This window comes from Phascolarctos cinereus, unplaced genomic scaffold, assembly GCF_003287225.1.
Source record: "Phascolarctos cinereus isolate Bilbo 61053 unplaced genomic scaffold, phaCin_HiC Scaffold_4;HRSCAF=312, whole genome shotgun sequence".
In the NCBI taxonomy this organism is placed as follows: Eukaryota; Metazoa; Chordata; class Mammalia; order Diprotodontia; family Phascolarctidae; genus Phascolarctos; species Phascolarctos cinereus.
In genome coordinates this window covers 58,874,764-58,898,464 of record NW_027555847.1, presented here as the reverse complement: position 1 = coordinate 58,898,464, position 23,701 = coordinate 58,874,764, and the positions used below count along the sequence as shown (strand labels likewise).

At 43.5% G+C, this 23,701-nt stretch overlaps 1 protein-coding gene across 1 annotated transcript in view; it reads left to right on the top strand.

Annotated features, from left to right (window-relative positions):
- Nucleotides 1-23,435, top strand: part of CFAP100 (cilia and flagella associated protein 100) — a 44,456-nt gene extending 21,021 nt beyond the window's left edge. Inside the window, exons 8-16 of the mRNA XM_020981148.2 lie at nucleotides 1,489-1,569; nucleotides 4,463-4,641; nucleotides 6,869-7,034; nucleotides 10,644-10,698; nucleotides 11,953-12,101; nucleotides 15,710-15,845; nucleotides 19,409-19,611; nucleotides 21,896-21,989; nucleotides 23,127-23,435. Of these exons, the coding sequence (XP_020836807.1) occupies nucleotides 1,489-1,569; nucleotides 4,463-4,641; nucleotides 6,869-7,034; nucleotides 10,644-10,698; nucleotides 11,953-12,101; nucleotides 15,710-15,845; nucleotides 19,409-19,611; nucleotides 21,896-21,989; nucleotides 23,127-23,240 (1,177 nt within the window). The 3' untranslated portion in view covers nucleotides 23,241-23,435. The remainder of the gene's footprint in view (nucleotides 1-1,488; nucleotides 1,570-4,462; nucleotides 4,642-6,868; nucleotides 7,035-10,643; nucleotides 10,699-11,952; nucleotides 12,102-15,709; nucleotides 15,846-19,408; nucleotides 19,612-21,895; nucleotides 21,990-23,126) is intronic.
- The last annotated feature ends 266 nt before the right edge of the window (nucleotides 23,436-23,701 follow it).

The window sequence follows — 23,701 nt, the reverse complement described above, 5'->3', positions numbered from 1 at the left end:
AAAGGAAGTCCTGTGACTCATTGGGTAGATCTTGTTCATAGCATGAAAGAAGATGGATGAGAAATTAATGGAAGGAATACTCAAACAGGGTCCACAGATGGAGCATGGAAGGAGTAGCATGGACCATGGGATCATATAGCTAGAACTGGAAGGGACCTTACATGGTACACAGTCCAACCTCTTCATCTAATGGACAAGGAAACTGGTGGAGACCCAGAGAATTGATGTGACTTAGAATCATGGGATTCATCATTCCAGAAATGGAAGAGACTTTGGGTGTCATCTAGTCAACCCACTCATTCTACAGATGGGGAAACTGATGCGCAGAGAGGATGAGTGGCCTGCCCAGGGTAACTGGTTGACTTGGGCTCTCAAACTTGTGGTAAGAAGAAGGATTGTGGTATAATGGAAAGAGCACTGGACTTGGGCAAGTCTCTTTTACCTGTGTTGGCCTCTATTTACCCACAGGATGGTTGTGAGGAAAGCGTTTTGTAAATTGAGCACTAGAGAAATATGAGTGGCTATTAATTGTAATGAGCTTTATACCTTATGGGACAGAGAGATTCTTGTGCCAACCCACTAACCAAGTATTTACATATGCCTACTACATGCAGAGCTCTAGAAATTAGAAACTACTTCTGCCTTCCAGCAGCTTCCAAGGCAGTAGGTTTTTCACAAGACCAAGAACTGGAAATCCTCCAAATCAGTGGTGTCAAACTCAAACAGAAACCGATCCAGGGTGCCACCTACTGACTTAGAAAACCACAAATTAACATTATCTATGTTGTACTGCATTTTTGTTTGTTTTGTTAAACATTTCCCAGTGGCATTTTAATCTGGTTCAGGGCTGTTTGTGTCCCAGCTTCGAGTCTGACACCTCTGAACAATTCCTTCATTCTAGAGATGAAAAAATTGAGGCCTACACCAGGGGAAGTGGCTTGTCAAAGGTGATGCAGATCGTTAAGTAGGAGGGAGGAAAAATACACATCCATTAAAGACAGGCTATAATTTAGTGCTAGACTGGATTAAATCAGTGCTAGAAGAGTCCAGAGGAAGGATAGCCATTGTGAGCTATGATTGTCAAGGAAAACTTTCTGAAGCAAGCAGAACTAGAGCTGGGCCTTGAAGGATAAATAGGATTTCAGTTGTTAGAAGGGAAAACATTATTAAGCCTCTTTAGAAGGCATTTCCCAAGCAGAAACCTCTTCACCCTAAGCAGAAGGCATGGGAATGGACCAACTGACCTCTCTAGGCACCTTCAATTTCCTGCATTCCAAAATTTTGACCCTCTCTCTTCACTTAGGCCAAAAAAAAAGCGAATATGGACGACTGTTGCCTAATCTTTCTAGATGGAACTTTCTTTTTTCTTTAGACTGAACTTTTTCTCCAAGGGAATTTATTCTTTAATTTAGACTGGGTCTGCTGCTGATGAGACTGACTAGCTGGTGGTCTGGCTACCTCTTATAACATGTCTTCCTTCTGTTGTAGAGCTGAAAAGGAGGCCAAGGCGAAGATGGAGAAGATCATTGAAATCCGAGATATCACAGCACAAATCTTAATGGTGAAAAGGTGACAGTTTCCCCACTTCCCTTCCAGAGAGAGTCAGAAAAGGCATCGCATTAGGGGAAAAGCCTCTTTGTTCATCTTAGGGGCACAGAATTGTAAGACTGAGGGCTGAAATGTATTGTGGGGATCATCTCTTCGGGTACAGTGGAAAAAGACCTGGATTGAGAATCAGAGGACCTGGGTTCAAATCCTGCTTGTTTTACTGTGTGACTTTGAGCAGGTAATTTAAGCTCCCTGGGTCTCATTTTCTTCCTTTGAGGGAGTTGGACTGGATGACCTCTAAGATCCCTTCTAGCACTAGATTTATGCTTCTGTTGTGCTTTGTTTTACAAAGGAGGAAACTGAGGCTCAGAGAAATTACTCTTTCCCCACTCCAGGCCAACTTTCCTAAAACACCATTCCCCTGCTCTAGTGACTCCAAGGGATCCCAACGAAGTGAGGTAGCCAGGGTGCAGCTACTTATCCCCATGTGACAGATGGGAAAATTGAGGCCTGAGTGCTGTAGGGATTTAATCATGGTTACACAGCAACATAGCAGCAAAGCTAGGACTAGACCATCTGTCAAATGAAATAATGTATGAAAAGCTCTTTGCAAATGGTAAACCACTTTATAAATGCTAGCTACTACTATTATTGTTATTATTATTTTTGTTATTGTTATTATTAATCGTATATAATTATATGATTATATGGCTATTGTTATTATTTATTATTTGTTGTTATGTTATTATTAATTATTAATTGATTATGATGTTATTATTAATCATATATATTTATATGGTTATTGTTATTATTAATCATCCTAGGACTTCAGTCAATAGAGGGGAAAAACGTTGGGAAGCTTCCCTACTTTCTTCCTGCCCCCAGAGGCAATCAGGGTTGAGTGACTTGCCCAGGGTCATACAGCCAGTAACCATCTTGTACCAAATTTGAACTCAGGTCCTCCTAACTCCAGGGCTAGTGCTCTATCCACTGCACCACCTAGCTGCCTCCTACTTCTTTAGAAGGCATTTCCCAAATAGAATCCTGTTCAACCTAAGTAGGAAGTATGGAAATGATCCAGTTGACCTCTCAAGGTCATTTTAGGTGGATAGGTAGTATAGTAGATAGAGTGCTGGGCTCGGAATCAGGAAGACCTGAGTTCAAATATGGTCTCAGACACTTACTAGCTGTTCAATCCTGGTCAAGCCATTTAACTCCTGTTTGCCTCAGTTTCCTCATCTGTAAAATGGGAATAATAGTAGCACCTGCCTCCCACAGTTGTTGCAAAGATCAAATGAGATAATATTTATGAAGCACTTAGTATGGTGCCTGGCTTATGTAAATATTGTTATTATTATTATTATTTATTATTATACCCAGTCTTTCTACTGATCTACTACCTCTCTAATTTTTTTAAAGAAAGGAAAGGGGTAGAAAAGTAGGAAAAAAGGATGGAATGAAAGAAATGGGAAGAGATGAGGGCAGACTTTATTAGCCATAGGAAGAAGAGCGGATGGGGGCAGCTAGGTGGCGCAGTGAATAGAGCACTGGCCCTGAAATCAGGAGGACCTGAGTTGAAATCTGGTCTCAGACCAAACACTTGACACTTTCTAGTTGTGTGACCCTGGGCAAGTCACTTAACCCCAACTGCCTAAAAAAAAAAAAGGAAGAAGAGTGGAGATGGTCCAGAACTCATGAGACTCACTTAGGATCACAAGTTCATTGAACAAGAGCTATAAAGTACTTTAGAGATCATCTAGACCAGAGATGGGGAACCTGCAGCCTTGAGGCCTTATGTGGTTCTCCAGGTCCTCAAGTGTGGCCCTTTGATTGAACCCAAACTTCACAGAACAAATCCCCTTAATAAAAGAATGTGTTCTGTAAAACTTGGACTCAGTCAAAAGGCCTCAGGTTCCCCATCTTTGGTCTAGACCATAGATTCCCAAAGTGGGCGATACCACCTTCTGGGAGGCACTGGTATGATCCAGGGGGGTTGGTAGTGGCCTCGGGTGCAATTGCATATGGAAAAAAAGCATATGAAAAGAAGAGAAAATAAGAAAATTTTGAAAAACCGTTCGTACACATTTCATCTGTTGCATAACAGACTTAAAGTTGTAGTGATTAAATTATTTTCCAAATAAACATACAAAATGCAAGTTATAACTAATCAGTGATCAAGTTCACCGACAGGTCTTAACAAGCAAGTGTTGGTAGGCGAGCATGTCGCACCTTATCAAGAAGTCCAGCATGCATCAGCAGGAACATGTGCTTATAATGACTTGTTTACAATACTATGCTATACAGTTAGTTATATGGTACAATATTGTATCATCAAAATTTCAATGCAGGGGAAAAAATCCACAAATTTATAATAAATTATTAAATTTAAGATGCATCTTTTTTTTAAATTACATTTTTTGAAATGACAAAAATTTAAAAAAAAAAACCATTAAAGGGCTAAAGAAAGTAGACTTCCAGGGGCTGTTAGGTAATTTTTTTTTTAAAAAGGGGATGGTAGGCCAAAGAAGTTTGGGAACCCCTGGTTTAGACCAACTCCATTATTTTACAGATGACGAGACAGAAGCCCAGAGTGGTTTAGCAATTTGCCTGAGATCACACAAGTGAAAAATGCAAGAAATGGAATTCAAACTCAGATTCTATGATTCCCAAATTCAGCATCTTTTCCATTACAACAAATTCTGGCTCTGCCCCTAACTAACTGTGTGATCTTGGGTGACTCTGTTCCCCATTCCTTGGTCAAATAAGGGGGTCTGGGCTAGGTGATCTCTGTGAACGTTAACACTTTTAATATTCTGGGAGGATTAGAAATAGGAATGTGAGGAATAGATGGGTTGGGGAACCTGGTACCATTGGCTTAACTTTTACAATATCTCTTCTTTGAATCCCGGCCCAGCGAGATCTCCAAGTTTGAAGACAATGTCCAGATTTTCAAAATCTATAAGGATTTCCTCTATAAGGTGTCCCCCAAGGATTGGCTGATGACCCATGCCAGGAAGCATTTGGCCCATGCTGCTGCCAGGATGACATTAGACCAACAAAAAGAAAATATTCCATTTTTGCCCACAGAAAAAGGTAACAGGAGGAAGGAGGGGGAGACCAAGGGGTTGAGTCTGAGAGGGACTGTATAAATGTTGCCTCTCCATCCCTACGATTCACAAAGCCCCTACCTGTTGGGTCATACCTGGTCAGACTTTGGGCATCAGTAAAACAGAGCCTTCCCAACAGATGGGAAGTCACCTGAGCCCAAGGCAGGCAGAAGGTCAGAATCCAAGCAGGTAGAATCATTACCCAAAGGCCCACAACTAGCAACCTTTCAATTAATAAGCTCTTGTTATATGCCAGATACTGTGACAGGTGATGGGGATACAACTAAAGTGAGACAGTCTCTGCCCTTAGGGAGATCATGTTCAATAATCAAACACAAGAGAGGACAGGCAAGAACTCAGTAGTCCAAGACAGACACATTGGAGCATCCGTCCAGACATAAATAAGCTGTCTCAGAATCAGATCTGTGGACTATTTGGGCTAGAAGGAATCTAAGAGAGCGTCTGGTCTAATCCCTACATTTTACAGGGACCCAAAGAGGGAAAGTAACTCATCTAAGGGCACACAGTTTGTTAGTGAGAAAGCTGGGACTAGAACTCATGTCTCCTGACTCCCATAATGCTTTCTGCAATACCAGAATGCCTGGGGTTTCACTGAAAACTGGAAAAGAGTATGGCAGAAACTAGGCATAGACCAAAATCTCACACCATATACCAAAATAAAGTCAAAATGGGTTCATGATTTAGATATAAAAGCTACTGTAAGCAAACTGGGAGAGCAAAAAGATTTATGGAGAACAGAAGAATTCATGACCAAACAGAAGATAGGGAACATTACAAAATGCAAAATGGATCATTTTGATTACATTAAATTGATAAGTTTTTGCATAAACAAAGCCAATGCAACCAAGATTAGAAGGGAAGTAGAAAACTGGGAAAGAAATTTTACAACCAATGTCTCTATGAGGTCTAAGGGCCTCATTTCAAAAATATATAGAGAACTAAGTCAAATTTATAAGAATACAAGTCATTCCCTAATTGATAAATGGTCAAAGGATATGAACAGGCAGTTCCCAGATGAAGAAATTAAAGCCATCTATAGTCATATGAAAAAATGCTCTAAATCATTACTGATTAGAGAAATGCAAATCAAAACAACTCTGAGGTACCACATCACACTCATCAGGTTGGTCAACATGACAAAACAGGAAAATGATGAATGTTGGAGAAGATGTGGAAAAATTGGAACACTATTGCATTGTTGGTGGAGTTGTGAAATGATCCAACCATTTTGGAGAGCAATTTGGAACTATGCCCAAAGGGCTATAAAAATGTGCATACCCTTTGACCCAGCAATAGCACTTCTAGGGCTATACCCCAAAGAGATCATACAAATGGGAAAAGGACCCACATGTACAAAAATATTTATAGCAGCTCTTTTTGTGGTGGCAAAGAATTGGAAATTGAGAGGATGCCCATCAATTGGAGAATGGCTGAACAAGTTGTGGTATATGAATGTAATGGAATGCTATTGTGCTAGAAGAAATGATGAACAGGCTGACTTCAGAAAAACCTGGACAGACTTGTATGGTCTGATGCTGAGTGAAGTGAGCAGAACCAGGAGAACATCGTGACAACCACTTTGTTTGATGACTAACGTTAATAAACTTAGCCCTTCTTAGCAATGCAAGGATCTAAGACATCTCCAAAGGCCTCATGATGAAAAATGCTATCCACATCCAAAGAAAGAACTATGGAGTCTGAATGCAGACCAAAGCATACTATTTGCTTTTTTTTTCCTTCTGTTGTGTTTTGTTTTCTCTTTCTTGTGGTTCCTCCTATTAGTTTTAATAAATTGGTTCATAATAAATATGTTTAATAGGAATGTATATGTAGAGCCTATATCAGATTGCATGCCATCTTTGGGAGGGAGGGGGAGAAAAATTTAAAACTCAAAAGTTTATGGAAGTGATTGTTGATAAATCAAAATAAATTAATAAAAATTATTTAAAAAATTAGAATGGAAAAAAAATACCAGAGTGCCTGATATTGAGAAGGCTCTGGATCAGGCAGAAACTTCTCAGATGCTGCCTGTTACAGGAGGAGCTCATTCCAAGATATGACATGAGCAGCCACAGGTCAGAGCTAGGAAGTGACTCTGTCTGGCTGAAAAGGAGAGAGAAGGGGGGTGTTTGGAGGAAAGGCCTAATGTTCTGGGACAGGACCCTCCAAAGGGATCTTTCTATTCTCTCCAGAGCCCCAAAGGAGCAGTGAGACATCCAACCTGAACACCCCTGTCCCAAACATCCCCTCGTCATCCACGAGTGAGATAGTGATTAGCAAGGAGGACAAATCCTCCCGCACATCGTCTTCATCCCAGGATTTACAGCCTCTGCTCAGCATGAGCCCCAGCAAGAAAGAGTAAGTCAAGCTTGGAAGGAGGGCATGGGGCCAGGTCTGGGGGAGCGGACAAAGGTAGAAGGCAGTGCTAGGCCTGCCTGACTCTAAAGAGATTACAGAGGAAAGGGCAAAAGGCAGAAGAGGACTGAACTGCACTTCTCTGTTTGGAGGAGGTCAGGGTTTTTAAAATATATCACAAAACCACAAAGTTTTACATCAGCTTTAGACACGGGATCTAAAATATTTAGGTCAAAAAGGACCCCAGAACATAGAACGTTAAAGCTGGGAAGGGGCCTTAGGACAAAGATGTCTGAGCTGGAAGGGGGCCTTAGAGCATAGAATATCAGACCAGGAAGGGCCTTAGAGCATAGAATGTCAGACCAGGAAGGGGCCTTGGAGCATAGAATGTCAGACCAGGAAGGGGCCTTGGAGCATAGAATGTCAGACCAGGAAGGGGCCTTGGAGCGTAGAATGTCAGACCAGGAAGGGCCTTGGAGCATAGAATGTCACAGCTGGAAGAGATGATCAATGCTTGCATTACCCTCTCATTTTGTAAAGCGGGAAGGAAACAATCCCACAGAGATTGCCTGAGCAGGACAGGGCAGCGTCCATTGATGCCAGAGAAACCTTCCCTCTGCCCGTGATTGTGGCAGCTGTGCCTGCCAACAGTTCAAAGAGAGAAAGAGTTTGCAGCTCTTGGACCCAGGAAGGCCATCACCTGCAAGATCATAGAACCAGAATGTTAGAAAGGGGAAAGGAACTTGGAAGAACAGAAGAATAGCTCGCGTTTACATAGTACTTTAAGTGTGTAGAGTGCTTTGTAAATACGATCTCATTTGATCCTCACAACCACCGTGCCAGGTAGGTGCCATTATTATCCCCAATTTACAGATGAGGAACTGAGGCCAACAGAGGTTACAGGATTTGCCCAGGGTCACACAGCTAGGAAGCGTCTGAGATCTGAACTCTATCCATTATGCTACCTAGCTGCACAACATGGAGTATCCCAGCTGGAATGGACTTTAAAACGTGAAATGTCAGAGCTAATAGTGGCCTTTGAAACTATCCACTCCAATCCTATCATTTTATAAATGGGGGAAACAGAGGTCATGGGAGGTTATGAGTGACTCTACCCAAGGGTGCCCATGGTGGAGCTGGGATTAGAACCCAGGTCTCCGGACTCCTACTTCGGTATTTCTTTCCATGCTACATATGGGATTTAAAAAAAAAAATTCTCAGGTGAGAATTGGCAATGTCTGGGGAAGATCCCAGACCCTGAGATGAATGATGTGGATGCAGCTACAACTTCCTCGATGGCCCTGCCAGAGACAGAACCCTGGTCTATTACCGACCCAAGCCGTGGGACGTAACAACCAATGGAAAACATAAACCAAAAGAATTTAGGGAGAAGAGCCAGGCATATAATGGCCTTCCTGAGCTATTCCAACCCATGCTGATTTCTTTCTTTTGAGAATTTCTGAATCAGCATAATATGGGTGCTCATCACCAGATTACCTGATAACCCCTATGCCCACTTGCTGACAGGTTCCCAGTTATCTTCAGACTGCAGAAATAAATTAGACTATGTTTCAAGGGAGAACTATTTTTGAAGTTTGGGAGGGAGGAGGAGGAGTTATCCATCTAGGTTAAATACTCAACACTTACATACCTTTCAGCCGCCTTCCACTTATGTGGAATGTATAGAATAGATACAATTATAGAATGTCCCAAGTGAGAAGGGATTTTCAAGATCATCAGTCCATACCTGAGGAGGAAGGCTCCATCAGCAATCTGCGTCTTGTAATGAAATTTTAGGTTACTTAGCTCAATTCAATTCAATAAATGTTAATTAAGCATCTAGTGTGTGCACACGCAGTGAGGGAATAACAAATCCCCCTTTAGAGTGGTTGCTTGCCTTTGAATCTTACTATTCAAAGTTATAATTATGTAAAATGTGGTAAATAGTTGCAGGTCAGTGGAAATAGTGCCAGTATGAATAAGTCAACCACTTCAGTAATTAGATCCTAGCTGTGGGGTCATGGTGGCATAATGGTGAACTGGTCTGCAAGCCACAAGGGCCAAGGCTTAGGTCCTGCTCATACTGGTGGTGACGAGGAATCAGTCACAGAACTTCTCAGAGCTCTAAGTAATACTCTAAAAGTATAAATGGAAGCAAAGGTCAGACCGTAGATGAGTGTTTATGAAGCATTTACTAGGCTCCCTTGCAATGCCCTCCAGAAGCATCCATCCCAATACAGGAAACGGCATGTAAATAACTAGATTCAGACAGAGCAGACAAAAGCAATCCGAGAAGAGAAGGCATTTGCAGTTGCAGGAATTAGAGGAAGGGGAAATTAAGGAAAGGCCTCCTGAAGAGGATGGCATTTGAGTTGAGAGGAAGCCAGGGAAACTACAAGGTGGAGGTGAGGAGGGGTAACATCCCAGGTGTGGGGGAGAGCAGATGCAAAAGCTTGAGCCACAAGTGGGTCAGGGTGGCTGGATTGTAGAGGTCTTGGTGGAGCTGCAAAGGTAGCAAAGAGCCAGTTTAGTAAGTGCTAAGAAGGCATTTGCTCACCTGGGAGTTCCCTGTACCACTAAGATCACAGGCCTTGTCCCCATTCCTATGTGCTAGGCCCTGGGGATAAAGAGGTTAAAAAAAAAAAGACACGGTCTCTGCTCTCAAAAAGCTTCCATTCTGAAAGTTGAAAGGTACAACGTGTGCACAAATAGATAATACAAGGTATTATAAAGGCTTAAACAAAGTGCATTAGAATAATTTGAGAAAAAAGTGAGAATATTTTTGGTTAGGGTTAGAAGGAAAGGGCTGAGTGCAGGGCAGAAGAGAAGGTGGCGTCTGAGCTAAGCCATGAAGGGATGATATAGATTCTGAGAGATAATTCTGAGGAGAGAATGCATCCTAGGCATGGGGGATGGTTTGGAGAAATTCACAGGGGCTGGCAATGTTATAAAAAGCTCACATAATAGCTAGGAATATAGTCTGGCTGAAATATAGAATATGTAGAGTAATATGAAATAAATCCAGAAAGGTAGGTTGCAGAGGGAAGAGATCTGTGGTTTTATCATAAAGGCAATAGAGAAACTACTCCAGATTTGTGAGGAGGGAACTGCCAGGGTTGTACCTGGGAGTTAGGAAGATTCATTTGGCAGATGTGGGCAGGGCAGGGAGAGACTGGAGACAGGCTGATTAGCTAGGAAATCCTTATGGTAGTCTTTGTTGGAGGTGATGATAACTTAAGGTTGGGGCATTTGGAGTAGAGAAAGAGATGTATGCAAGAGATATGGGGGTGGTAGAATGAGGGGACTGGGAATGATCTGAATATGAAGTATGAGGGAGCCAGGAAGAGTCAAGGATGCTGACGGCTTCAAGGCTTAGAGCCTGGGGAACGGGAAGCATGGCTTCCCCCTCAACAAAGCTAGATGGGTTGGGAGGAGGGACCAGCTTAGGAGAGCAGAGGACAAATTTCATGTTGGACACATGAATCTGAGGAGCCAGCTCAGATTAAGAGACTAAGTCTGGGAAAATCCTTGGAGGGCAACATCCACTCCTATGTAGATGTGGGACATAGCGATCCCTCTGTGAAGCCACTGATAGGCACGATTTCTCGACAGGTCAAGTCCTACAGAGCTCTCTTCTAGAACAGATGAAGCTGACAGTGATGATGAGGTCAGTGATCCACAACTTCATTCTATAACTCACCTCAAGCCAGGGCCTTGAGTCAGAGGGCCTGAAACCATCCCAGAGGGGCACAGAACTGCCAGTTAGCTCTGTGGGTACAACAGAGGGTTAAGGAAACCAAAGTCATGCCAAGGGTTTGAATCCTACTCCTGTGGGACACTTAGTTTTATTGTAATAAACAGCCTAAACTAAACACCGACCTCAGACAAAAACTGACCCCCTTGCCCTTCTCTCTTCCCCATTGCAGTAAACGGGGGGAGTGCTGAATTTGGAGTCAGAGAGCCTGTGTTCAAATCCTGACTGCCACTTACTACACATGTAGCCTTGGGCAAGTTACAACTCCTCTGGGCCTCAATTTTTTTTTTCATCTGTGAATGAGGGACCTACTTCATCTCCAAATCTATGATCCTATAAGCCCTGTCACACAGTGATCTCTTGCTCTGACCGAAGACTGACCCTTAACTCTAGCCACAGAGGGCTCCTTCATCCCCATCACACAACCTATCCACCTACTCTGGCCATAGACTAAACCCAAACTCTAATAATAATAGCTATCTTTTATATAGCATTTTAAGGTTTATAAAGAGCTTTAGAAATACTAACTCATTTTATCCTCACAACAACCCTGGGAGATGGGCTATTGTTATCCCCATTTTACAGATGAAGAAACTGAGGCAGAAATTAAGTGACCTGCCATGGGTCACACAGCTTGTAAGTGTCTGAGGCCACATTTGAACTCAGGTCTTCCTGACTCCAATTCCAGCATACCGTGCCACTAGACCCAGTCTGATGAGTGAACCTGCCCCCTAATCTTAATCACACAATGACCCTAATCCTAGCAATGGATTGACCCCTGATGGCTTCAGACTTCCTCTCTCACCCTGCTAACCCACCAAATGAATGCTAAATCCTAGCCACAACCTGGTCCCTCTACCACATGGGAAGCTCACGACCTAAAGGGAACCAAAACCCCTCTCTACTGATTGGGAAGTGGGTAAAAACCCTCAAATTGCCCAAAACATAGGAGGTCAGGAGCACCTGCATTCAGAGGATGCCCATAACCCCTAGAAATCAGAATCGAAACCCCATGCCTTCTTTCTTCTGCTGTTCCTCTGCCTCCATGCCTGCCCAAATCCCCCTGCCCCGACCATAACAAAAAGAATACAACCTCCACTCCGGGTGCTTAGCAACAGGAGGAGGCTCAGAGCACAGATAAACCACAGACTTTGTTTCCCCGAGAAGCTGGACCTGTACTTCACAGAACCTCAACAGCTGCTGGACATTTTCACTCAGCTGGAGGAGCAGAACCTGTCTCTGATTCAGAACTCCCAGGAGACAGAGGAGACCCTGGAAGAGATCAATGATTCCATAAAAAGCACTCAGAACAAAATGTAGGTCAAGCGGTAATAAGCTAAGGCAAGTCACCTTTCCCCAGGAACATCCCCAAAGAGAGGATGAGGATGCTTAGCCCAGAGAAGAGAACACTAAGAGCCAGCAGGGGATGGGACAGGGGATCCATATTTGTAGGGGTATCAGGGAAAGGACATGAAGATGATCTTTTAACAGCTAAGGACAATCAGGAAGGAGAGAGAACAGACTTGTCCTATGTGGTCCCCGAGACAAAACTAGGACCACTTTGGGAGCAGAGAAGGAGAGGGAAGTTCCAGGGGGAGCAAATGGCATTCTACTACAAGGAAGAACTTTCTTGGTCTTATAACTTTCCATCTGTGGGCCACAGTTTTCCTCCTTCTATAAAATGAAGGATGTTCGGCTACTAGATCAGCCCCACGGGCTCTTCTAGCTATAACATTTTACAATTATCCGTTTCACATTGTGACTCTCCCCATCACATTTTCAATCTATTGCGGGTTGGCATAAGAAATTAAATGGGGATTTTGGGGGGAGTTCTGCAGAAGCCGCAGACAACAAGTGAAGGCCAGCAGGTGACACAGAAAAAGTTTAGAAACCCAGAAATGAATAAAATAGATGTATAGTATTGTATAATATAAACATATTTGTCTTTTAATATCATAATAATTCAGACTTCTCCTCTGGTCTGGGCCAAGGGAGGACCAAAATAATTTTACATGGATTTTTCCAGATCACGGAAACACTGTACTCCTGACCCCCATGATGTAGAAGGGATAACTATGTTCTAAGGTTCCTTCCAACTCTGACATTCTGTCCCATCTAGCTCTGACATCTGTTTGAAAGACCTTCCCATGTCCATTTCAACTCTGATTTCCAGTTTTTTGGTTCTTGTCTTACCTGCCTGATTGCTCCTTCTCAATCTCCTTGACCAGATCTTCCTTCAGGTCATGACTGATAACCATGACTGTCCTTTATCTTGGGCCCTTTTCTTTTTTCCCACTATACTATCTTGCTTGGTGATATCAGTTGCCATAGATCCATATATCTAAGCTCTAATGTCTCCTGACCTCCAGACTCACATCACCAATTGCCTTTTGGACATCTCAAAATGGGTGTCTTATAAGCATCCCAAACTCAACAGGTCCAAAACATAACTAATAATCTTGCCATCAGACCCTCCTCTCTTCCCAACTTCATATTACTGTCATGGGAACCACCATCCCCTGCCCCAGTCACCCAGGCTCACAAACTAGGTGTCACCCTTAACTCTTCCATTCCTCCCATATATCTAGTCTGTTGCATCTCTCCCATAATCCCCTTCTCATCATTAACAGGCAGCCACCAACCTAGTTCAGGCCCTTCACTTCTCACTATGTAATAGCCTCCAGGTCTCTCCGTCTCAACGTCCTCCCTACTAGAATCTGTCCTCCACTCAAATGCCAAAATGATATTCCTAAAATGCAGGTCTGCAACTGTTACCACTTCCCATGCTTATACCCCAACACAGTAAACTCCAGTGGCTCTCTTTTCCCCTAGGATCAAACATCAAATTATCTGGTATGTGAAGCTCTTTTCAACCTGGTCCTTCCTATCTTTGTAACATTCTTGTCTTCACTCCCCTCCACACATTCCACAATCCAGCTAGTCTTACTCAGTGCTCCTCCCACATGACCCTCCATCTCTAGACTCCTTGACACTTTATTGGCTGTTCCCCATGCTGGGAATGTTCTCTCTCGCTCTCTCTCTGTCTCTGTCTCTGTGTCTGTCTCTGTCTCTCTCTCTTTGTCTGTCTGTCTCTTTTTTTCTCTGTCCCTCTCTCTATCTATCTCTGTCCTTACTACTAACTCCATACTCTTTAAAACTTGAAGAGGGCTGGTGAGTTCCATACACATCCTACACGTCTCCCACTGCATCCAGGGCCATCTCCTGTCATCCTGATCTATACCTTACCACTGGACCCAGATGGCTCCGGAGGAGAGAGTGAATGTGACTTTGCACAGCCCTCCCTCACTTAAATCCAATTCACTTGCATGTCATGGCATCACCTACCTGATGTCATTAATGGTCCTCTTCAAGAATGGACAAACTCAGCAACATGAATGATGGTCTTTTCAAACAGATCCTATTTTTTCTCCTAATTTCCATCCCTTCCCAATGACTTCACATGTATTTTGTATGTTTTGTATGTGTATGTGTTGTGTGTGTTGTATACACATGTATTTTGTATGTTTTGTATGTGTATGTGTTGTGTGTGTTGTATAAATTCTTTGAGGACTACACAAGAACTATTTCTGTCTTTTTAGCCCACCACTACACATAGTGCCTGGAACCTGGAATGTACACAATACAATTAATCAGCTGCAATGATTTTGGATTGATCAGGGAGTGTGCCTATTCCCTTGAGGTATCAGTCCCACCAGTCTAATCTTCCCACTTTTCAGTGTCCCCATCCCTTACTCTTAAATTGAATTATATATAATCTGTTCATCATTATCTTTTGAGGGGGGGAGACAGAGACAGAGAGACATGTCCAAAACCAAATCCAATCTATTTCCTCCCCAATGCATCCCTCCTCCAAACTTCCTTGTTTATGTTTGGTGGTACTATCATCCTTCTAGTTACCCAGGCTTACAAACCTGGTGCCAAACCAAACTCTTCCCTCTCCCCACCTCTCATGGTCAGTCAACTCTAAATCTTGTCCATTCTATCTCTGCAACATCTCTTATATACTTACCTTTTCCCTTCATTCACACAGCATCCATCCTACTTTTTACCTTATTCTCTCTCACTTGGACTATTGCGATCACCTCCTGACTGTTCTCTCTGTTTCCCCGTCCAACCCATCCTCCACACAGCTGCCAAATTCATATTCCTGAGGTACAGGCCTACCATATCACTCCCCCATTCAAAATCCTTCCCCCATTCAAAATGACTTCCTACTGGTTCTAGGATAGAAATAAACTATTCAGCCTGGCGTTTAAAGCCCTCCACAATCTAGCTCCTCACTAACTTTTCAGACTTATTTCTTATTACTCCCCCCATCTTTTCATTCTAAATTCCAGCCAAACTGCCCTATTAGCTATTTCTCCAAACATGACCTACCACCTCCTACCTCAGTACCTTTGCCCAGGCTGTTTCCCATAAGTAGGATGCACTCCCTTCTCACTTCTGCCTCTGAGAATCCCAAGCACCACCCCAGTCATTAGTGCTTTCTCCTCTTCAAACGATGGTGCATATAATCGTCTATGTACATACCGTATACCCCCAGAAGAATGTAAGGAAATTAAAGACAGGGATGTTTTATTGTGTTTGAATCCTTGGTACCTAGCACAATGTTTTACACATAGTATACATTTAATAAACATTCCTTGTTGTTGAATTACATTGGGGAAACTAAGGTTAAGTTTTGATTAAGAACATCAGAGAAGATGAGTGACTTTCCCAAAGTCACTTAAGTAGTATAAAGAAGGGAATATTTGAACTCAAACCTTCTAACTCCAAATCCATTACTCTTTCCACTATATATAGCCTCTCCTTCCAGAGAGGAGCAGGCTTGGCCCTGAGCTCCCATTTCTTTCGGTATCTGTCTCTGTTTCTGTCTCTGTCTCTGTCTCTCCCTCCCTCCCAGGGATCGAGAAGTCAACCAGCTGAAGCTGCTGTCAACCACTCTGAGGACCTCCATTGCTAAGGAAGAGGAGATTGCTGATGACCTACAACTCAAAGCCCGTGTCTTCTCTTTTGGCGAGTTTAAGAGCGATTACCAGGTAAGTTGCTGCAAGATGGTCCGGGGAGCTCTGGTTTGTTCCAGGAAAGTCATGGGATGATCAAAAGGCCCAGAATTGAATATTGGAAAACCCATGCTTTAGAGGAAGGGGTTGAAACTTCTTTACCCTCCAAGGGCCTGTGAAGGGACAAAGAAATGCCTAGAGGAGCCACTGACTAGTGAGGGACATGGAGGAATAGAAAAGAGAAGAGGGAAATGGGGAAAGAGGGAGAGAGGGGGGAGAGAGAGAGAGAGACAGAGAATAGATCTGCAGAGATGGAGTAAAAGAGAATATGAATGAATACATTTGTCAAAAATAGTGCTCGATGTTTGAGTTTTATATTTTTAAGGTAACCAAAGCCCGGGGTGACCTCAGTAATTTTTTTGAAGTGTAAAAGCTAGAGATTTATTGTTATTTTGTGACTAATAAATTGTCAAATTGGCTATGACACTTTCCACAACTAAATACCACCATTCACCAGTACAGAAGTTGGTGCTTAACCAGATTGAGAAACAAGGCAGAAAGAGCAGACATGTGACTATCATTGGTAACTCCACTTACACTCTTCGTGCCTGTGTATTGCACGTTATTCTCACCAAGGAAAAGTGTCCAAACAGATTAGTGGGGCAACCATTTTTGTCAACAACCTTTTTTGTAGCAAGCAGTTACAGAAGTAATAGAATCGAATTTCAAAATTTCCCTTGCTTTTATTTGACCTCAGTAATCTTGCTGAAAACTCTATTCAAAACCCTTGAGTGTGGCTTGTCTTCCCTAACCCTCCTGCTTCTTCAAAAAAAATTTTCCCCATGATTTGCTCGAACCTGGCTTTTGAATTGGTCTCACACTTCTTTGTATCAGTGATTTGTCTGATACGTGACCCCATGGAGTTGTTCCAGTTCCTCCAAGTCAAGGCTTTGTCGATCTATCTTTCTATTCCCTTCAGGAACTTAATATGTGTTTCTTGAATGTCGAATATTTGCCTCATCGCAGCCACTATATACCCTACTAACTACTTAGTGAATGAAGGATAAAGGGTGTCAGTAGAATTTCAAAGCCTGTATCTATCTTTGTATTATGAACACATGGCCTATTGCGTCTGAAGCAGCTGAGCATAGAGTGAACTACCTTCTTGTGAATGTTTGTTGAATTTCATTGCACAAAATTATTCGCCCCAGTTTTGCCAAGTGGACCGAGTACAATCCCTCTTCTCCATGACAGTCTTTCAAAAATGAAAGTCTCCCCTAGGCTAAACATTTCCAGTCCTGATATGACATGAACTTGAGGTCCACCATTCTCCTCTGGACAATCTCCACTTTGTCAATATCCTTCCTGGACTGTGGTACCCCACACCCAATATCATACCCAAAGCATGGGATCCTCCGCCTTGTACTGTACATAATCTTTCTCTTAATAGTTAAGATTGAATTAACCTTATTTTTGGCTGCCGTCATAATTACTACTGACTCATGTTGAGGTGACACTGCAGATACATGACACATGATCCCCAGCCTCATAAAGCTTGAAATCTAGTAGGAGAGATTGGACAAGTACACACATGACTATGACATAAAGGTGTGAGGTAGACTGAGGTCTGGGATGGGTGGTGATAGGCTAAGGGAAGTAAGGGGGATCCAAGCCTCTATAGCTGGAGAAGTCAGCTCAGAATATTGGGGATTGGGGAGAACTGAAGCAGGCGGGTGCCAGGAAGTGTGAGATTAAATCAGTCCCAGGAAGGAGCAAGTCTGGCTTTAGGTGAAACAGTGGAGTCAGTAGTGAGTATAAGATGAGAGTCCAGCAGGACTTGGAATTCAGCTCATTACAACCAACATGTATTAAGTAACTATTCCCTGTAAGGCACTGTGCTTGACAGTGGGGATTCAAGACAGAAATCAATTAATCCCTGCACTCAAGAAGCTAACCTTCTCTAGGGAAAATAGAACAGGTACACAGACAAGTGTATATACAAAGCAGGAGAGGGTACTAACAACTGTGTGGTGTAGGAGGAGGCTCAAGATCTCCATTTTGAAGGGAGCTAAGCATTCTAAGAAGAGGATGTGAGAAGGGAGTACATTTCAGGTATGGAGGACTGCCTTGCAAAGGCATTGGAATGGGGGATAGCATGTTGTTGGGGGAACAGCTAGTATGCCCATTTGATAGAATTAAGCATGTAAATGTGAATGAATCATATACAATAAGACTGGAAAGGCAGAGGGCATCTAGGATCTGGAGGACTGCAAATGTCAGGTTTGAGAAGTTTGCATTTTATCTTAGAAGCATCAGGAAGCAACAGACTAGTTTTGAACAGGGGAATATGTTTTAGGAAAAGTAATTTTGAAGATGTCGTCAACATAGATTGTTGAGTTCCTCCACTGGATTGTGAGCTTTTTGAGGACAGACTTCTTTTGCCTCTTGTATACCCAGTGCCTGGCACATAGTAGGTACTTAATGTTTATTGATTGATAAAGAATAGACAAGATTTAGAAACTGATTGGATATGGGGGAATGAAGGAGAGGAAGAATCTAGGGGACTGGAAGAAAGGTTGGAGCAATCTGAACAAGTGAAGTGAGATGGGATAGCATGGGTAATCTCCAAAAACTATCTGATGTGTAAGGAAGGCATTGTGCTGAGTGCCATTTTGAAAAATAATTTGTGAGCATGGGCCAGATGAATGGCCTGGCCCATCAGTGCTCCAAGAGATCAAAGTAAGAGATCTGACTTGAGCCAAGCCATGAAGAATATTAGAGTGATATCGATCAGGTGACATGGCAGTGAGGAGAGGTACCAGTTGGTCTTGGTTCTATGACACTGGCAGGTACCACAGGCTGCCAGCCTTGCTGGGCATGTTGTACTGGGGGTTCCTTTCTGGATATGGTTCGGACCATCTGGCTGGCTCCTGAGGTCTTCTCCAATTTTGAAATCATATGATTCTGTGAACCCCTGAATTAGATGCACTAAGACACATAAACTAAAAGGAAGCCTTGAGATCATCTAGTTCTTCTTTCATTTTACAGATTCAGAAAATGAGGTCCCAGAGAGAAGTGACTTTCCCAACGGTGTGCAACTAGAAAGGAGCATGACAAGGAATTCAGTAAACATTTATTAGCAACTACTAAGTGCAAAGCATTGAGCTAGGGCTAGGCCCAGGGGATACAGAAATGGAGAATTGACATCAAAAAACGAAATGTTAAGGAGGCTCAAGAAGAGAGGTGTGATAGGATGCATAGAAATAAGTTTGATACAAGGTAGATTATAGTAGGAGAAAACGAGATTCAGGACAAAGAAAACCAGGCAAATGGCGTGAGAAATGTGATGAGGCAAACAGATGTTCCAACCCACATTTCCATAGCTGCCCAGGTCATTTCGAAAAATATACAAATTACACTAATAAGCTAAATCTCATATTAACATGTGGGAGCAGAGAAGTGAAGCTAAAAGATCAATCCAGGAGCTGATATCAGGGAGGAATCTGATAAAGAATCTAGGTTCCCTCATCTTTCACCCTATGGAGCTACACAGCCTAGTGACTTTCCCTTTTGTCTTCTTGTTCCTCACCCACTTCTAGAACAAGATGTTGGACAGCCTGAACAAAAAGGTAGTAGAAGTATACCGCCACTGCACTGGGGACTGTGAGTCCAGCCTGGGCACTCTGCAGATGCTCACCATTATTGAGCACCAGCTGGACGAACTGCTAGAGAATCTGGAGAGGGTCCCAGCATGGAAGATTGAACAAGTTGAGAAGGCCAAAGAAAAGGAGAGAAGGATAAGGTGAGGCTGACTTCGTTGGCACGAATACCATGCCTTGAGTCTAAAAAAACGGCCACCATATTAACCCTCATCTGGACAAGCTTCATCAATACCCCTTGTAGCATGTCTCCCTGAATGGAACACAATATTCCTGATGTATTCTAACAAGGGTAGAGGACAGGGGGAAAATAATTTGCCTCATTCTGGATCCTCTGCTTCCATGAATCCAGCCCAAAAGCACATTCACTATTTTTTATGGCACTCAACAGGCAATACCTTCATTTCTGGACCCTTTCCATGATCTACCCTTGCCTCTTGGTGCAATGTGCCTCACGGGGTGGGGTGGCCCCCAGCTCCAGGGCCTCTGCTCTCTGCTAGGTGACAGTAGGTGATATAGGGTTATCCCAGCTGGTTCTGATCTTTATTTGGGGTTCACCGATACATCAGTGCCTTTCAGCAAATGTGAAGAAAAAACAGAACCATCAAGGAGATGGCACCCATCAGATCCACTCTCCCTGGAGGCATCCTTTAATTCCTAAGAACTCTTGCTTCTTTCAAAGCTCAGTTACAAAGGGCTTTTTCTGATCCGGTTACTAGATCTCTCTCCCTCTTAAAATGCCTTTCTATTATCTGTGTACGTGTTGCTTCCTCCCATTAGCATGCAAGCTCCATGAGAATGAGTTTTTAGGATGCTTGTGTCCCCAACATCACCAAACACAATGGCTCGCACACAGCAGGCACCTTAAATGGACATTTAGTGACTTGAATGTCCCTCACGTAGTCCTAAGAACTTGGAGAAGCTGACCCCAGCTCTGCCCTGGTCAGGATTTGCTCAGCTTGCCTGGTCTTGAAAGGAACAAAAGTCTGTTTCCCAACTTCATTTTTAAAATAAGGATTCACTAAATGATTTGAGGAAGGAAGTAATAAAGGAACATTATGATGTAGAGGAGAGCCTCTTAACCTGGGGTCCATGAACTAGCTTTTTAAAATCTTTTTATAACTGTATTTCAATACTGTTTCTTCTATAATCTTAAATATTTTGTTATGTGTCTGAGAGAGGGCCCGTGACATAAACTAAGGTCAAGAACCCCCGCTGCAGTGGGCAGAGGCCTGGTCTTGGAGTCAAAAGACCTGGGTTCAAGTCTTACACTTGACATATACTTGCTTTGGGAGCGGAGGGAGTGGCCTCACCCAGATTACAGCTTTCAGATTGAGATGCCCAGGTGCCTTTCTACAAGGCAATCACATAACTGCTCTTTCTCCCAAAGGGGAAAGCAATAGCACCTTGGTACATAACTTAGACAAAGGTCAGAGAGAGGCTTTAACATGGTGCCAATCGATAGTTAAATCCTTTTTCCTAGTTCGGCCCTCCTGCACCGCTGTCCCTTGTACTGGGTCATTGGGGGAGAAGGATCTCTAAACTTCTGATCACTTTGATGGATCAAAACCTGCATAGCAAACTTCCAGATCCCGAGGGGAGAGAAATTTGTCATGGGGGGGGGAGACCTGTGATCCAGGTTTTATAGTGAACATCAGGTGAGGAGGGTCCCACTACCCACAGGGACTGGTGTCTGCATGACTGGGACTGGTGGTGGTGATGCCTTGAGGAGTACCTGACTGACTCCAAGGCAGACCCATACTTCAAATATACCAGACCATTCTGGCGGTTCCTCCTATTGGCTCTAATTCTTATTTACATCACTAATGTGAAAATGTTTTAATAGGAATATATATGCATAGCCTATCTCAGATTGTACGCCATCTTGGGGAGGGTGGTGGGGAGGAAGAGGAAGAAAAATTTTAAACTCAAAAGCATGTGGAAGCGATTGTTGATAAATCAAATTAATTTTTTAAAAAGAGGGAAAAAAAAAAGCAAATATACCAGACCAGCCCTGAACAGTACCCTAATGAGACATTTACTTCAATAAAATGGTGGGGACATCTAGCCAGGACCCCTCCAATCATACCGTGCAGATCATGACCGATTCATGAGCAGGAAGTGACCGATTGCCAACATGCTTACAATGCTGTCTCAATTTAAACTATTGTATAAGGCCAGACATTACCATAGGGGGAACAGGATGGGCATTGAACAGCGAGTGGCTCATGATTAACAGGGGGTTCAGGGTGATGCCAAAGATGCACAAACATGACTTGGCTAAGGCCAAATGAAAACATGGCTCCCTGTCTCTGCGAGAAGGCTGGCTTCAGCAAGATGGCTGCACAAGGTGGCCCAGTGCTTGTTTGGTGGGCACAGGCTGGCTGTCCCAGCACGCCTCTCATCATTGTCCTTTTTATTGGGCAGGCTGAGGGAAGAGAAAATGAAACTCCTCAGAGAGATGCAGGAGGAGCGGCTCCAGAGAGCCCTGGCCAGGGCCCAAGCGAGTATCAAGAAAAAGGTAGGGTGGAGAGTGTGAGCAGCACTGGGCCAGTCCAGCTGTTTGGATGGAGGGTCACACTTGAAGGGGAGGGGGAGGAAAGTCAGACAGACAAGACAGAGCATTTCAGAATTCAGAAGCCAAGAACAGGCTTCAGCTCCTTTTCAGAGGTAAAATCATAAATATCTTTCCTCCACTTCTTAGCTGGGATGCCCTAGATGCAAGTGTCTTAGGTTCCATCACACTTCAGAACCCTGCGGGGCAATGGGTCCTCCAGGCCCACTGCCAAATCAGGATACATGGGATATCTCCCCAGGCTCCAATCCCCTGCTCTCTCAGGCCTCTGGGCCTCCTGACACTGTCCAGTCCATTAAGGCTCCTGCAGGAGGCAAGCTCTGTGGAGCCTGCAGGCACAGAAAAAAAAAATCATCATTTGAAGGGACCCAAGGACATCCTAGCTTAATCTGAGTCTCAATGTGGGAATGCCCTCTGCAACATTTCTGACAGACCTCAGTTTGAAAATACCCAGAGACTGGGAATTCCTGGTTAGGTGGCTCATTAACACTGTCAGCTCCAAGTGTTTAAACTTTCTCCTTGCACTGAGCTGGCACCTGCCTAGGTAACTGCCACTTATTTTCTCCCTTATCTGTGTTTCACTTCTCCCAAACACCTTTCAGCTAATGTGAAAGTCCCTCTCCCACCACAAATCTCCGAACCCTCCTATTCTGTAGGCACGTGCCCTGCGTGAACCACCCAGTGACCTGGGAGAATGGCGACAAGGTGGTGCCCGGTGCTCCCAACACCAATGGTTTTTTTTCCAGAAGGCACTTCACACAAACATAAACATCCCATTTTCCTGAAAACAGAGGTGCCGAGGATGACCAATGCCCTTTAAACACAATGAATAAGCAGACTGGACTTTTAATTGTGCCTAGGCCTGACTCTTGAGCACTTCAAGCAGAATTTTTCTACAGGTCTATTTTGAGCAGTGAAGTAGGTCACGGGATCTTCTCATTTCTATCCAGCTACAACAGTGCCTAAAATGTCTACATAGGCTCTTTGCAGAGCATGGCAAACAGCACCTGGAAATAGCAGCTGCCTCTGGGTCACCAGCTGGGGACTCCACCTAAGCCCTAGCACATTTTTTTTTCTCTACAGACGGGCAGGAAGCTCATGTACCGCTCGGAGCCAGTGGCCGACAAGACCCGGAGGAAGGAGACAGACAGCAAGTACGACAGAGAGAAAGAAGAGCTCCTCTTCTTCTTTACTTAGCCCACACACCCACGCCCCGGTGGAGCTGGCTGAACGCTTGTAAGAGATGTAAACAATCGAAGCAAACAGAGCGTCCTGGTTTACTTGTATGATTTAGAGTCACTCTGACCCCTCTACCTGTGTCCCTGGACACGTGTTCTTTCTGTGCTTGTATTGAAACTAAAATAAAAGTCCGTGCTCCTTTTGGTTGTGCAAGTAGGCCCCTTTAAAGAAGCTGAGACTCTGTTATAAAGTCTGGGGGTCCTTTCTTCCTCTGTAATAAACCACCTTTTCCTAAGAGTTCTGTAAAAGCAGTGGGGAGAGAACAGAAACGATGCCTCAAGCTACACTATTCAGAGGAAAGGCACTAGACGAAGAGTCAGTGAATGGGAAAGTTATTCCCAATACTGGGCAGATAAATTTTCAACCCTCAGGAGTCACAGTTCCTTGTACTAAGTCACGTAAAACCGCAAGTGCAAGAC